Source organism: Cebidichthys violaceus, unplaced genomic scaffold (genome assembly GCF_023349555.1).
Source record: "Cebidichthys violaceus isolate CVI_PGR_0920_01 unplaced genomic scaffold, fCebVio1.0.p SCAF_6, whole genome shotgun sequence".
NCBI classification, from domain to species: domain Eukaryota; kingdom Metazoa; phylum Chordata; class Actinopteri; order Perciformes; family Stichaeidae; genus Cebidichthys; species Cebidichthys violaceus.
Genome location: NW_027176816.1, coordinates 10004071 through 10019456, shown reverse-complemented (window position 1 = coordinate 10019456; position 15386 = coordinate 10004071). Strand labels below are relative to the sequence as shown.

The following is a 15386-nucleotide window of genomic DNA, read 5'->3' as shown; positions in this document are numbered from 1 at the left end:
ACTAACAGATGAAAATCATTCTTCATCAGCCTCCTTACAGCAAAATGTGTCCACTTTCTACAGATGCTACTCAGCCTGGCAGTGAGTTCATAACCAGTAGAAATGGCCATCAGATGGAGAACCCGTCACAGACGGATCCACCTCCAGCAACCAAGACACAGAAGATCACCCAGCCTGCCTCTACTCGTCCCAGACCTGACCACCTTCCACTGGGATCCCCAGACCCCAGGGCCCACCCCCTCTACATAGGACTGGCCTCCATCACAGGTAAGTTAGTTTGAGAAACAGCAAATAACATCAAACAACCAGGATGATCATAATAATCAATATACATTGTTTGGCAACTGTTCAAAAGCAGAGTGATAAAGTTCTTCACAGTGCATAAAAATAAAACACATGAAATATATCTGTATTAAATAAGTAAATAATTAACAGCTTACCTAAAAGCTAAGAGTATATTGGTCTGTTAGATTACTTTTTAATTGTATTTTCTCATGTCTTGAACATTCTTTTTTTTATCTGAAATGGCAGTAAAACTCACCCAGGTACCTACAGAAGCTCTGACCCCTTCTCTCTCTCTCTCTCTCTTTACCTTTGCTCTTCTGTCTTTGAGCTTTTTGGTCTGTGATTTCCTCTCATGTGCTAGTATCAGTTAGGATACTTGCATTGTCTTTGTTCGTCCAGCCCATTTTATGAGTGTTTTGCTATTCTAAGAAAAATGTCAAAGTACTTACCTAACATTACCTTTCCTATTTCAATAGGCAGGAGTGGCAGTGTTCTTTTGGGATTGAGGATAAATTAATTATGTTAAACTATGAAATAAATCGGCTTATATCAAAATAAAATGCTTTCTTCTTTCTCCTCTTTTGGAGATTAAGTCATTAAGTCATTAAGTCACTGGAAATTCTCACAGAGAACAGCGTGTTCCCTGATCTCTTCTCTCTCTTACCCCTTCAGGTGGCAGAGACAGGACAGGCAGGGCAATAGTTGAGCTCTATGGACACCACCAGGGATGGAGATCAGCTGTAACCAGCCAAGAGCTCTTACAGATGCTGCTCTACTTCCGCACTATCACCAGGTAGCATCCATATGCCAGTAAATCATTAATGAATCAAGGAATCAACTAATTAACCAAATTCATGCTAGAAGGAACTTTCAGCATCTTTGTGGTCATGTCTGTTTTATTGTGGTTGCTTTTTTTCTATCTCTGTATACAGGAGAGAAATCAGAGAAGCTGGGCTGACGCTCATTTTTGATTCAAGGAGGACAAATCCTCAGCCGCAGCTCTATAAGGCCTTGATGACGCTTCAGGTAAGAAGCACAGCAAGTTCTGCATCACAGCTGACTACAGCAGATCAGTGTTGACTGTTGTTTGTATGTTTATTCTTGGCTGGAGTGCTGCTGTTCACAGACTATTATATCTGAGTGAAATGTCAATGCTGAATAATGTAGCATCTCTGGAGCATAATCAGCATATCCAGACGTCCTCTGGCTTATTGAATAGTTGTGTGTAATGTAATGTTCATCCTCTCATTTGTAATCAAATGTACAATATACTGTATTGTGTAATATAAATGTTTGTTTTTATTTATTTAATACACAGTTTACACAATTTACTTTTTAAAATTGAAAAGGAAATTATTATTTTTTTGATGCCCATGTGTGTAAAATATTCCCTGATTTATTTGTGATGATCAATAAAAGGGTGTAACTTAAATTTAAAAAAGCATGAATGTGGTTACAATGTATGGAGTGTTAAACTGTTGCAGGAGCAGACTCCCCATGCAGTAAATAGTTTCGTGCTGCTGGTGAATAAGGAGAATAGCCTTCGACCAGAGAGCTGTCCCGGCATCCAGGTCAGCTTTTTCATTCTTTATTAATATCAAAAATAATAAAACAATAATTAATCTGAGCAGGCTTTACGCTTCATTGATCTGTTTGATCAAGGTGTGTTTTTAGCCATGCTAGCAGTGTAGCTACATATGGCAATGTCAGTTGGTCAGTTGGTTTATTGGCTCATCACTTTAGTCCAGCCTATACTATCTTGATAACACATTACCTTGAAAATGTAACATTCAGGGGTCCCCAGAGGATGAATGCTAATGAGTTTTCTAATCCGTCTTCACTTATGTAGTGAATATCTCAACATCAACTGACCATCAACTTTGGGAGCCCCAGAAGGGTTTCAGTTGAATTAACAATCAGACATTTTTCTATTTAATCCTATTAAATAACAAATAACAGTGTAAAATAATGTAGGCGCGAACTGAGTGTGAGTATACTTCATGAAAAACTGCCTTAACATTTTTGAAAAGTTGTTTAGGTTAGATGAAAAAAAGAAGAAAAAATACTTCATGAGCAAAACAAAATTTGCTACTGACCTGGCACATAAAACAAATACCAACAAACAACAAGTCACTGGTGCCTCTGACCTTGTTACTAAGATATTAGTTTGGATGAAAGGGGAATAATACATTTTACAGAACTAATAAATAGAATTGCAGAAAAATATGTAGTGTGTTAAGTAAAAGACGCAAAGGGGGTTATGCAGTGAATTATGACGTAAGAATTTCCCTGTTGTCCATTCTGAAAACGTGTTGATGTTACTTTGACACTTTTTGCCTCAAAGCAGACTGAAGTGGTGACATCCATGAAAGCCTTGTTCAAGTTGGTGGAGGTGAGTCAGCTAAGCTCCCGCCTGGATGGCACACTGTCTCACAGCCACTGTGACTGGATAGAGCTGCATCAGGTGAGACAGTCACATCAATACATTAGCTCCCTCCTCTGCACTACACATGATATACTCACGTCAACATCTTTTATTCTCTAGAAACTTTTCCCATTTGTGTCTGATCTTCATGAGGCGTCCAGCCTTCTTCTGAGAGCCATCAGTAAGTTAGAGGAGCCCCAGAGGACAGACACTGTACAGGTACCTTAATGCTGACTGTTTACTCATGTTGCTGTTTGGGCCTTGAAAGCTGGGTTTATCCTTAGTTATGTAACTCTGTCTTTACTGGTAATATTTACATACTGTGTGTGTGTGTGTGTGTGTGTGTGTGTGTGTGTGTGTGTGTGTGTGTGTGTTTTATTAGGATAACATGTATAGCTCCTCTTGCTATATAAAAGTATGCTTTTGATAAATGCACATAGAAAACGGCCAACAACAATATTGTTGATTTGAACGGTTATTGTATCATCTGCTGATCTCAAAACGTCTTTTTTCCTACAGACTGTGCAGCAGTGCATGATGGACCAGAGGACTCTGATGAGGAATGTCCTGGAGGACAGTCGATTGGTCAGCCTGCAGAGGGAGGGCGGGGCCATCCTAGCAAGGCTGAGAAAGGAGAGTGACCTCAAATACCCGCACTGCGAGGACCTCAGGTAAACTCCTGCTCTCATCTGCTATATTTAGATGTACACCTAGCTATTGGCTCACAGTCTTTTTTGGGATAAGCTTGTTAACACCTTTGATACCCTGTGATTGAATATACATCTAGCTGCTAGAAAATAAACCACTAGATTAAACATATTCCTGCCAACCACCACACCAAAAATACCTGGCTTAAATATGAACTTGTGCAGCTGCAGCACACTTCCAGGCTTATTATTTGATAGCAAGTGATTTCAGATACACAGAACAAAAACAAATAGTAACCTCTTGTCCTTTGAAGAGGAAACACCATCATATTTTGAGATAATAGCCATAACACAACATCTGACTTTGTGCAACTGAAAGTAAAAGTGAGCAGAGTTTCATTATTTTTTTGCCACAGTTGGCTGTTCTAAGCCATTTTTTTCCCAGTCAAGCCACGTTAGGCCTAAATATGCTGCCTAATCCTTATCTTTCAGAGCACTAGTTCACTTTATCTATTATTTGTCTTTCTTTAGTCTATGATCTGTCTCTTTCTCGCATGCAGTGATGCAGTGGACTCGTTGACCAGCCTGTACAACCACGTGGAGGAGCAGGCTCATGTCCTCGTGCAGAGGTCCAACATGTCACTGGAACACCTGGAGTATCTGCTGCAACTCAGAGAAGTGGAGGGACACTTCATGCAGGTACGTTTTTAAAAACTGACCGTTAAATCTGCCTTCAGATGTTCAGATGAATGCAACTTGCGTTTAAAATATATTAGGTTTTGTTTGTCCCTGAGTTCATGAACACCCAGCGATCTAATGATAACAATCCATCATGTGGTCATGGTGATGAGTAGATCAAATGTCATTCAATGAATTTCAGGATTAAACATTTTAATAGTAAAACGAATGTTTCGTTTAAAATAGATTAATTTGTTGTGGTTATTGTCACAACACAGTGTTGCAGTTCAGTAATGTGAAGAAATAGTGGCAGTATGTGTATAATAAGGTTTGTTTTGTTTGTCTGTGTTTTTCTGGGACTGATGGTTAAGTTGCTTAGCTCTGGGCTGGCTTGTTCTTTTACCTAACAACTTTATCAATTCGTTTACATTTTGCTCATACAGTACAGTTGTGGTCAAAAGTTTACATACACTTGTAAAGAACATAATGTAATGGCTCTCTTGAGTTTCCAGTTATTTCTACAACTCTGATTTTTCTCTGATAGAGTGATTGGAACAGATACTTCTTTGTCACAAAAAACATTCATGAAGTTTGGTTCTTTCATGACTTTATTATGGGTTAACAGAAAAAGTGATCAAATCTGCTGGGTCAAAAATATACATACAGCAGTGCTAATATTTGGTTACATGTCCCTTGGCCATTTTCACTTCAATTAGGCGCTTTTGGTAGCCATCCACAAGCTTCTGGCAAGCTTCTCGTTGAATCTTTGACCACTCCTCTTGACAGAATTGGTGCAGTTCAGTTAAATTTGATGGCTTTCTGACATGGACTTGTTTCTTCAGCATTGTCCACATGTTCTCAATGGGATTTAAGTCAGGACTTTGGGAAGGCCATTCTAAAACCCTAATTCTAGCCTGATTTAGCCATTCCATTACCACTTTTGATGTGTGTTTGGGGTCATTGTCCTGTTGGAACACCCAACTGCGCCCAAGACCCAACCTTTGGGCTGATGATTTTAGGTTATCTTGAAGAATTTGAAGGTAATCCTCCTTCTTCATTATCCCATTTACCCTCTGTAAAGCACCAGTTCCATTGGCAGCAAAACAGCCCCACAGCATAATACTACCACCACCGTGCTTGACGGTAGGCATGGTGTTCTTGGGGTTAAAGGCCTCACCTTTTCTCCTCCAAACATATTGCTGGACATTGTGGCCAAACAGCTTGATTTTTGTTTCGTCTGACCACAGAACTTTCCTCCAGAAGGTCTTATCTTTGTCCATGTGATCAGCAGCAAACTTCAGTCGAGCCTTAAGGTGCTGCTTTTGGAGCAAGGGCTTCCTTCTTGCACGGCAGCCTCTCAGTCCATGGAGATGCAAAACACGCTTGACTGTGGACACTGACACCTGTGTTCCAGCAGCTTCTAATTCTTGGCAGATCTGCTTTTTGGTGGTTCTCGGTTGACTCTTCACCCTCCTGACCAATTTTCTCTCAGCAGCAGGTGATAGCTTGCGTTTTCTTCCAGATCGTGGCAGTGACAAAACAGTGCCATGCACTTTATACTTACAAACAATTGTTTGCACTGTTGCTCTTGGGACCTGCAGCTGCTTTGAAATGGCTCCAAGTGACTTTCCTGACTTGGAAGTAGTCACTCATAATCACTCACAAGAAGTTAAGAGGCCATGCTATGAAGCTCATTTCATTGACACAACTTTCTAAGTCACCAAAATTGCTAATTCATGTTGCTGTATGTATATTTTTGACCCAGCAGATTTTGTCACTTTTTCTGTTAACCCATAATAAAGTCATGAAAGAACCAAACTTCATGAATGTTTTTTGTGACAAAGAAGTATCTGTTCCAATCACTCTATCAGAGAAAAATCAGAGTTGTAGAAATAACTGGAAACTCAAGAGAGCCATGACATTATGTTCTTTACAAGTGTATGTAAACTTTTGACCACAACTGTATATTGGACACTCACTCTTTTCAAACATATAAACAATCAAAAAGAAGCATACAATCCTCCACCGACTGACTCTCTACAGCAGTATATTGAATTAAGAAAGTGCGACAAAGGCAATTTACATTGAATTCAGCTCATGCTCATGCCAATAAACACAACATATTTTTCCATCTTCCATGACTGCAGATGCAACAGTGGTTTCATGTAGAGGGAGAGCACCACCTGCTGGAGGTTGAATCAGTCAACAACTCCGGAGACCGAATGGAGCAGATCCTCAACAGCTTCACTGGTTTCCTTATTGAAGCAAATGTGAGTATGTTTTCTTGTGGCCGTCATGTATTTATGTGTCACTGTCTATCCACCCGTCTGAAATTCTCTCTCCCTCCTCCTCCAGGATCGAAGGCACCACGCCATGACATTGGTGTCAGAGGCAGAGCGACTCCAGCAGAGCGGGATCCCCTACCCAGAGACGGAGGCGTTCGGGACTCTAGTCAGCACCTTTAAGTCAGGCCTGGAGGACTTTCTGTGCAGGGCGGAGGCATCTGGCAGGGAGCTGCAGATCATGGTCAACGTGTGTGATTTTTGTGAGCAGGTTGGTGTAAGATATACTGTATCGTTATCAGTAGTCAAAGTATTCAAGATCAGTATGTAGCTTGTGCTCTTCGAAACATTTATTCTGTCCAGCTCTAGAACCAAACCCACAAAGACAGTTTTATCTATGTAGAATTTCTTAATCCTCTTGAGCAGCTTCAAATGCCAAAATCAGTAATTATTATTGAACTAAGTAGATTATTGAACTATTCAACTATTCAAATACTTTTGCAGAGACTATAATTACAGAGTAGACCAATCATGTTGTTGTAGAACAATCAAGAAAATGTAGCATTTGATGTTGCTTTGATGCTCCTTTCTCTTGTAAGGTAATCTAAAAATCTGAAATTAGGTCATTAATTTGCGACAGAGATTGATTGGTATATCCATATAATCTCATGTTGTTTTGTTTTGTCACAGAGATTTAATATATAAGGCATATGTATGTAAATATATAAAAGAAAACCTCTGTAATCTCCAAACAGGCTACAGCTCTCGCCAGTGAATGCATTGAGTACCTGGACCAGAATCAATCCAGAATCCAAACAATGCAAGACCGTGACCAGACTACAACACCTGTCAATCAAACAAACACTCAGCCAATACAACACCAAAACCAAGACCGCAGACTGAGCACTGCATCCCTTTGCCCGTCTGATAACCACGCAGCACATGCCTCAGGCCCAACCACCACCGATGTTTTACTGTCAAGCAATGACACCGCCGTCCTCCAGACTTTCCAAGACAGGTTCCTCCAGTTCAGCCCAGAGAGATTTCAGGAGGTGAAGGCCCAAGCCAGCGCCCTGCAGGGCTCCAGGGGGATGCAGGTCTGGAATGTAGCCTGGCTGAGATGCCAGGAGGCCAGGCAGCAGCTTCAGGAGAGGATGCAGGATGTGGAGGAGGTTTTCCAACATCAACCAGATTCTAGCAGCTGGTGTGAACTTCACTATGTTGATGTGGTCAGCACTAATGTTCAGACGCCGTCCTCTGGTGGCCAGAGTCTGGTGGTACAATCAACGCCCGGGCCTCAGCACTCGCAGTGGGAGGGCATTGTGACGGGAGCGGTGGATTTAGGGAAGAGAAGGCCAATCCTGGGCAGCAACAACACTAACTCAACGTCTGTAGTCTGCTGTAACATCACACCTGAAGATCACAGTGATGCTGGAACCAGCCAAGGGTCAAAGGTCACTCCACAGTCACCTCACAGGTAATTTGTTGGTACATTAATCTCACTCAACAAGGATTTAGTAGTTAGATTTGATGATTCGCTGTGACATTGCTGTTAAAAAGTGCCAGTCATTTAAATGTGCCTGAAACATTTTAGACGCTGCTGATATTTGTTTCTTTTCTACAATTGTTTTTTTTAAATTGCTTGAAACCATTTAATAATAGGTTAGCAAAAAGAACAGAAAGAGAGACGAGGCGGAGACAGACGAGCAGAGCGAGGAGTGAGAGGGATGCTGCTGCTTTGTCTCAGTCCCACACTGTCGGGTGCCAGTGGTTTCCATGGGGACGAGGTCTTAGAGCGAGGTCAGTGAGTCAGGACTCTTGCACCACAGGAGTAGCAACAGCGGGGTCATCCACTCCTCCAGAGCAGCGGCTTCGACCCCCGTCATCCTGCTCCCACCACGGTCAGCCGTCCTGTCGGATCCTCCAGGAGGCTCAGAAGTTCCAGATCTCCCGCCACGGGAGCTTCTGCTCAGAAGACTCCTGTATGAGCGACCGGGGGGCTGCAGGAGGTAACGGGACTTTATGCGGCAAGCACTCCAGCCTGCCCATCGGGAGATATGAGGGGGCGTTTTGTTTGGCAAGTCCACAGGAGAGTGCCAGCAATGCCCTGTAAGTTTACTATGTTGGAAAATATGCTTGCAAGATAATATTTTGTGAGTTGAATGCCTTTAATCTTTCTAATCTTGTAAATCTTAATGAGATTTAATTTGCTCTTTCTGTCTGTAAGCTTCCAATGAAGTACTACAGGTACTGTTCTTCTGATTCTCTTCGCTTCTTTTTTTATACTTGTCAACATGGTGGATTATTGAACCCACCTGACACAGACCCTCTGTTTACAGTGAAGGCTGTCAACGAGATCTATGCATCGCATTGGGCTTAATCATAAGTAGGGATATCCCAGTAACATTTTTGGCTCCTGATAACAATTTCAGTCCTTTATTATGAAATGCAATCAAATTAATATATATTAGTTTTTTTTCTTCTTTTTTTGCAATTTAATAGAGTTGCCTGCCTATTTATAGGCTACGGTAAGCGTGCAGCAAACTTATTGAATCAAGTTAAATATGTTTGCAGCAGAGGAGCTGATATGCAGGATGGGGGAGATGTTTCACTTGTCTGTGCACAGGGGCTCATTCTCATAATCCATTCATACTTGGCATGTTTCTTTTCTATCACATTGCATGTGGAGAGAGTAAAACAACAGCATGTCACTGTATAATGTTGTGAAAAGTAAAAGTGGTGTATCTTCTCACCTTACTGCAGTGATGCACATGTGTAATCCACAACCCCTTGATATCACTGATGCTGGCAGTGGCCAGCAGGCTTGACATTTTTGCCCATTGAAGGCAGCAAAACATTTCTTTTCAGCCTGGTATTCAGTCTCTTTAAATATTAGTTCAGTTAATTGTTCAATATCCTTTCATCGCGTCACTTCTTCAGACTTACAATAAATAAAACAAGGAACTTTTCCAATATTATTTGGTTTGTACAGATGCAAAAATATTCCAAAATTAGGTAAAAAAGGATGAGAAGATCAAATTTGTTATTTGCAAACACTAAAAGCTAAATGATATATTATTGAAGAGCACTTATCAAATTCACGTTACAATGTGCATAACAACAAACATATAACACACAATGATAAAATATAGAACATGTTTGAATAACCAGGCAAGTATACGCAAAAAAAGAGTAATGAACTTAAAATGATTACGCTCAACTTTATTCTCAGAACAAAGCACTGTGCAAATCATTAGTTCAAAATGAAAGGAATAATTATAAGAAAGCCTTTGGATATAGATAGAATAGAATATGTACTGTAGTTTACTGAGTAACAGTCTGTGTTTGAAGTTAGTGGAGATTTGTTCTGTTTGTGTCACCAGGAGGCTGCAGCGTGTGATGGAGGAGCTGGTTTTCACAGAGAGGGAGTACGTGCGCTCACTGGGCTACATCTTGACCCACTACCTCCCCCTGCTGGACCGACCAGACATCTCCCAGGACCTCAGGGGCAAGCGAGGCATCATCTTCGGTAACCTGGAGAAGCTTTACGACTTCCACAGTCACTACTTCCTGCCAGAGCTGGAGGCCTGCCAGAGGGAGCCCGGCATGGTGGCCCGCTGCTTTCTCAGACATGTGAGGAGTTATATATTGTATATTATTTCTGTTTATGTTTGAATTTTGTATTATGGTTTTAGCCTAGTTTTTTATCTGATTGTGTTTATCAATATTTTGTATATTTGTCTTTTTTTCTTGTTTAATTGAAATTACAGAATAGTCCCGTCCTACTTCTCAAGATGTGATGAGACAGAAGTCAACACATACAGTAGCAGGATTTCAGTCAAAATGATCATGATAGATGATTGTTGGCTTGTTAATTGTTCTAATATGATTTAAATCTTTACACAGAGTGAGAGTTTTGGCCTGTACGCTCTGTACAGCAAGAACAAACCTCTGTCAGACGCCCTGATCCTGCACCGTCGCCATGACATCTTCAAGGTCAGTTTACGTGTCCTGTCTTTCTCTTAACTGAAACAAGCGGGAGAGTTTCCCATTTTAATTCTTCTTAAGCAGATGTTCTACACCCCTTTCCTTTTGGTGGTAACACTATGTAAGCTCCATCTTCCTCAGAAATTCAATTCTCATTTTAGGACATTGCATCTATTCTGTACACCTGCACTTGAACCCCAAATTTTAAATTTTAGAAGTTGCATTTTGAACTCCGATGGCTGCGGTAGTCATAACACCCTGGGAGTACTAGTGTCATGCTTTACCTTTTCAACTTTACAGTCCCACTTTGTTTCCCCTCACAGAAGAAGCAGCAGGAGCTGGGGGACATGATGGACCTTTCATCCTACCTGCTGAGGCCCATCCAGAGGATCAGCAAGTACAGCCTCTTACTGCAGGACATGCTGGCTCTGGCTGCCTCATACAGGCCAAAAGACATGATCCAGGATACACTGCTTGCATCTAGTGTGTGCGCACAAAGTGTGTGTGGCCTGGGTTCGTATGTGCCTGATCTGACGAGTAGTGAGAGGGAGCGGGAGAGGGCTGAGATCCAAGCTGCTGCAGACCTGGTTCGGTTTCAGATGCGTCACGGCAACGATTTGCTCACCATGGACGCCATCCAGGAGTGTGATGTAAGATATCAAAATGACAGGAAAGATATACCTGATACACAGCAGTTAAATGAAGTTAACAGTTTTCCTTTCTGCTCTGCTGTCCATATTTCTGCTCTATCAGGTGAATTTGAAAGAGCAGGGCCAACTGATTCGCCAGGATGAGTTCACAGTTTTCTTCAGGAAGAAGAAATGTGTCCGCCGCATCTTTCTCTTTGAAGATCTCATCCTCTTCAGCAAGACCAAGAGGACAGATATTGGCAACGATGTTTATGTCTATAAGCAGTCATTTAAGGTCTCTAACACATCCTTGTATTTATCAAAAGGCTGTTGGAGCCTAATTACCCCTTGTTTTGCTGTCTAGATTTACAGTATATTTTACGTCACAGGCGTTTTCTATTATCCAGTTTTGGTGCAAAGCTCCAGAATGCAAAGCTTCCTAGTGAAACCAAAACATCTAACTACATGTGTGTATTTACATCAGTGTAATTTCTGTGTCTGATTGTGTTTTATCTCCCAGACGAGCGACATTGGGATGACCCACAACTCAAGTGTGAGCAGCTTGTGTTTTGAGATCTGGTTCCGCAGGAGAAAAAATGAAGACACCTACACACTGAAGGCCTCCAGCATGGAGGTGAAGAAAGCATGGACCACTGACCTGGAGAGGATTCTGTGGGATCAGGCCACTCACAGTAGAGGTAGTAACAACATATTTTATTTATAAAGCACTTACCTAATAGTACAGTTTACAAAGTGCTGTACAGGATTTAAGAAAACGTGTTTTTAATAAACTATATGTTTCAGAGCTGCGCATGCAGGAGAGGGTGTTCATGGGAATGGGCCGTAAACCCTTCATGGACATTCAACCCAGTGATGCTGCCATCTGTGACCGAGCGGTCAGCTGCGCCCTGCCTGGGAGAAGTAAGCAGCATAACAACACACAAAATGTTTCTTTAAAACAAAATTTCAAAATATTTTCTTCAAACTGGCAGCAACTTCAGTGAAAACATTTTACACTCCAAACTTAGTACCACATTATTCATAATACACAATATATCTGTGAATAAATGGGTGGTTATGGCTCAGTTGATAGATCAACCTTTTAACCACAAAGTTGGCGTTTAAATCCAAATCAAGTGTCCTTGAGTGAGACATTGAAACCAAAGTCACCCTCTGGAGCTTTACAGCAGCCACTGCTCCTAAACATGCTTAGGATGGATGCAGAGGTCAAATTTCATGTATGTATGTATGTATGTATATGATTATTGTAATAAAGTTTAATGTTAATCTACAGAGTTCAGTATGTGTCAGAATTTACCTATATGTGGTACTGCAGGACGTCACACGACCATCATTCCTACTAGTTATTGATTACATTTTATTTACAAAATGTATTGAAGAAATATGAGCTAGCAATGTTAGCATGCTAACGTTAGACATTAGACTTCCTAAGCAATAGCATGTTAATATTGTGAGCATGTCAGTATTTTACTTAAAGCACTCATGTGTACAGCCTCACAGAGCAGCTAGCATGGCCGTAGACTAGGGGTTTTTTCTCCATTTTTCCATATTTATTTTATTTTATTTTTTAAGTTTTTTTTACAAAATCTAATTGTAAAAAAAACTAAATACAGTTTCCTGAAATAACTGCTTGTGCCTCCATTGCTCACTGACCCAGCCCGTTAATTTCTCATTGATGGCATCTATCTATGTGTCGTCAGTGCCTGTGGCCTGTTGTTCACACAGGGGCTTAGACTATCCACGACCACACTCCATTGGCTCTGGCAGCACCGCCTCCACCACCCTCAGCCAATCATCTTCCTCCTCTGGACGGGGCTCGCTGCCCCCTGCTGGTTATCCAGGGAACCAGTCACAGGGGGTGGAGACCAGTCACGCTGTCTGCTCCTCCCCAGAGGGTGTGACTGAAAATGAACTCAACAATCATCATCTTCGTCAGCATCATCTTCATCGTAACTGTGAACAATGGAAGAGGCATCATCCACTGCGTGAGTTTTTTAAAAAGTGAAATAGTACAGATGAGGTCCAGTGAACATTTTGATATGATTATCAACCTAAAGTAGTACGACATTTGAATATGAGAAAGTGTTTTTAAAGCCACTGCTGATTTGAAAATTCTTTAGTCCGGCGCTAAAAGGTGGCAGCATCAAGAATGACACTATGGCAGATGTCCCCACTGATATGTACCATATCTGGACAATGAGAAAATTGAAATGTTCGAATTCCATAATGGCATCCAAAAATTTTCACAAAGTGTGAAGTAAAGCACAAATCTCTGTCTTTTTTGTTTCTTAAAGGATCTGTTTCTGCTTTAGTGGACAGCACTGAATCATCTGGAGAATGCTTCAACCTCGTCAGCAGCTCAGACCGCAGCTACCTGTCTACCATTGGTGGAGAGTTAGTGGACGACACCTCCTCGATTGTATCCCAGAGTTCAAAGCCTCACCCAGCACTTTGTCGAACCCCCAGTCTGAGGAGAGACAGCTCACCAGTGGCTACCAGAAATAAACCAGGTGTAACGGCAAAACCTCCACATCTAGCTAACACCCAGGTACAGGTGAAGGTGTAACAATATGACCCGCTTAATTGTATGTATGTATCAACTGAAGACAATGTGTCAAGACTGAGAATGGTCTCAATCACATGTCGTTTCTCTAAAGTTGTGGTGGTTTGAAAAATGTCTGAATGTTTGTCAAGATAAAGTACAACACTCAAGAAACTATTAGCTCTATTAGAACAGCAAATCCCCAAAACAGATGAATCAGTATTATTAACCAAGAACTCATGTTGTGTTTTTTTTTTAAACCATTTTATTGAGTTATGATTTAATATTTGATATCTTGCTTTGCAGGGGGATGACATTATAATTGGAAAATCAACAGAAGTTTAACCCTGGATTCCCTGCAGGAGGTAAGAAAGTGAAAATGTAAAAAAAAAGAGGAAGATATACATCTTAATTTTCTCATCTTAATGTTGAGTTTTTCCTTTGAAAAGTAAAACATAATCATTGACTTAAATCTGTGATGCTAGTTATGTATGTTTTTGTTTGTTACTGTTATGTCATCTCTCTGCCTATTGTTTTTGTTTTTACTATTATATATGTAATATAGTTTGTTATTATCAATGGCCTCTGTTGTAAGAACAATTTGTTCCTTAAATATTGTTGCAGATCATCTGTCTACTGAAGCTGTTCAGTCATGTGGGAGATCCTATGGCCACCAGACTCACATTTTATCTGTGTTATCCGTGTTATTATTATTAATGTATGTGGCTACACAGTCACAAGGCAGTCAGCTTTATCTGCTCACAAGATTTTGTTTGGTGTGTGTTGGTATCATGTGTCAGTCATTCCAATGTGGCTGTCCCATATTACGTACAGACTAACAACACTCAGCAAGAAAGAAGAAGAGGCTACTACATGGATGATGTGGTTAACGGACTCATCATGAGACACACTATTTTGTGGGATCTTCTGTGCTGTGCAGCTGGTACAATTATTATATGCAGGGATCAATGAAGGTTGCATTTATTATCTTCATGGAAATCAACAGCTTGTGTGGAAGAAACACACATCCACGTGTATCGCTCTGTGTGTCATGCTCTTTTTCCTCTGTTAGCAGAGCAGAGCATCATTATTCTCTTGACAACTGAACCACGTTGTTTTGGTTCACAAGATCACAAGGGAAACTGTTGTTCAAGTCCAATATACAGTTCAAGTCCAGAGCTGTTCACTGGCCCGAAGCCCAGAACTAGCTGATGGTCCAAACTTAAAGTCGATGACCATAAATGGAGAAGTGTGTGGATACTTGTGCAGATACAGAGAAGTAAAATTATTTCATGGTATATTTATTATTATAGATGTAATTCATATATAAAGATGTTTCTTTTTCCCCACACTTTAAGGGTTTCCTATTTATTTCTTATGGGCCATTTTTATACTGCTGCTGTCTGTCTAAACATTTGTTTTTGTCTGGCTTTGAGATTCTTACAGTAGTCCTGTATTTAATAATTTTTCAGATGGGACTGACCACTTGCATATGTATTTTCATATCTGGATTTGAACTACTCTGTAACCCATGCATTTAATACATAGATACAAATATCTTGAAAGACCAGGTTGTCTACACAAGTGTAATTATTGCATAGTCACAGACACAGTAGATGGCTCAAAGCTTCCAGTCAAATGGTTCCATACTGATCAATGCTCCAGCTACATCTGCATAAAAAATGAGCACCACAAAAAAGCATTTTTCTGAATATTTTGTTGTCTTAATAAATTATTGATGAAACAGGTCATATTGTCATCCTTACTTGCTTTCTTCCAAGCTTTTTTTTCATTAATGTGTCGACGTGTTATTATTTGCTTTTTTAAAAGTAGAGGCATTGTTGTTTTCTTTCTTTCTTCTCTTTCTTCCATTTTTATAAGATAGATTCT

General features: G+C 40.6%; 1 protein-coding gene across 4 annotated transcripts in view; it reads left to right on the top strand.

The window, feature by feature from the left end:
• Positions 1-15245, top strand: part of LOC137889004 (pleckstrin homology domain-containing family G member 4B-like) — a 36489-nt gene extending 21244 nt beyond the window's left edge. The window contains exons 5-26 of one of the 4 annotated variants that reach the window (XM_068732550.1): positions 64-267; positions 958-1078; positions 1218-1311; positions 1770-1856; positions 2633-2749; positions 2831-2929; positions 3230-3381; positions 3918-4056; positions 6183-6305; positions 6391-6588; positions 7073-7794; positions 7980-8426; positions 9701-9950; positions 10224-10313; positions 10628-10954; positions 11058-11228; positions 11454-11631; positions 11738-11854; positions 12655-12939; positions 13249-13502; positions 13803-13861; positions 14121-15245. In XM_068732550.1, the coding sequence (XP_068588651.1) occupies positions 64-267; positions 958-1078; positions 1218-1311; positions 1770-1856; positions 2633-2749; positions 2831-2929; positions 3230-3381; positions 3918-4056; positions 6183-6305; positions 6391-6588; positions 7073-7794; positions 7980-8426; positions 9701-9950; positions 10224-10313; positions 10628-10954; positions 11058-11228; positions 11454-11631; positions 11738-11854; positions 12655-12939; positions 13249-13502; positions 13803-13841 (4214 nt within the window). In that variant the 3' untranslated portion in view covers positions 13842-13861; positions 14121-15245. Of the gene's footprint in view, positions 1-63; positions 268-957; positions 1079-1217; positions 1312-1769; positions 1857-2629; positions 2750-2830; positions 2930-3229; positions 3382-3917; positions 4057-6182; positions 6306-6390; positions 6589-7072; positions 7795-7979; positions 8427-9700; positions 9951-10223; positions 10314-10627; positions 10955-11057; positions 11229-11453; positions 11632-11737; positions 11855-12654; positions 12940-13248; positions 13503-13802; positions 13862-14120 lie in introns of those variants that run through there. The other 3 variants (XM_068732552.1, XM_068732549.1, XM_068732553.1) reach the window with 3 other exon arrangements.
• The last annotated feature ends 141 nt before the right edge of the window (positions 15246-15386 follow it).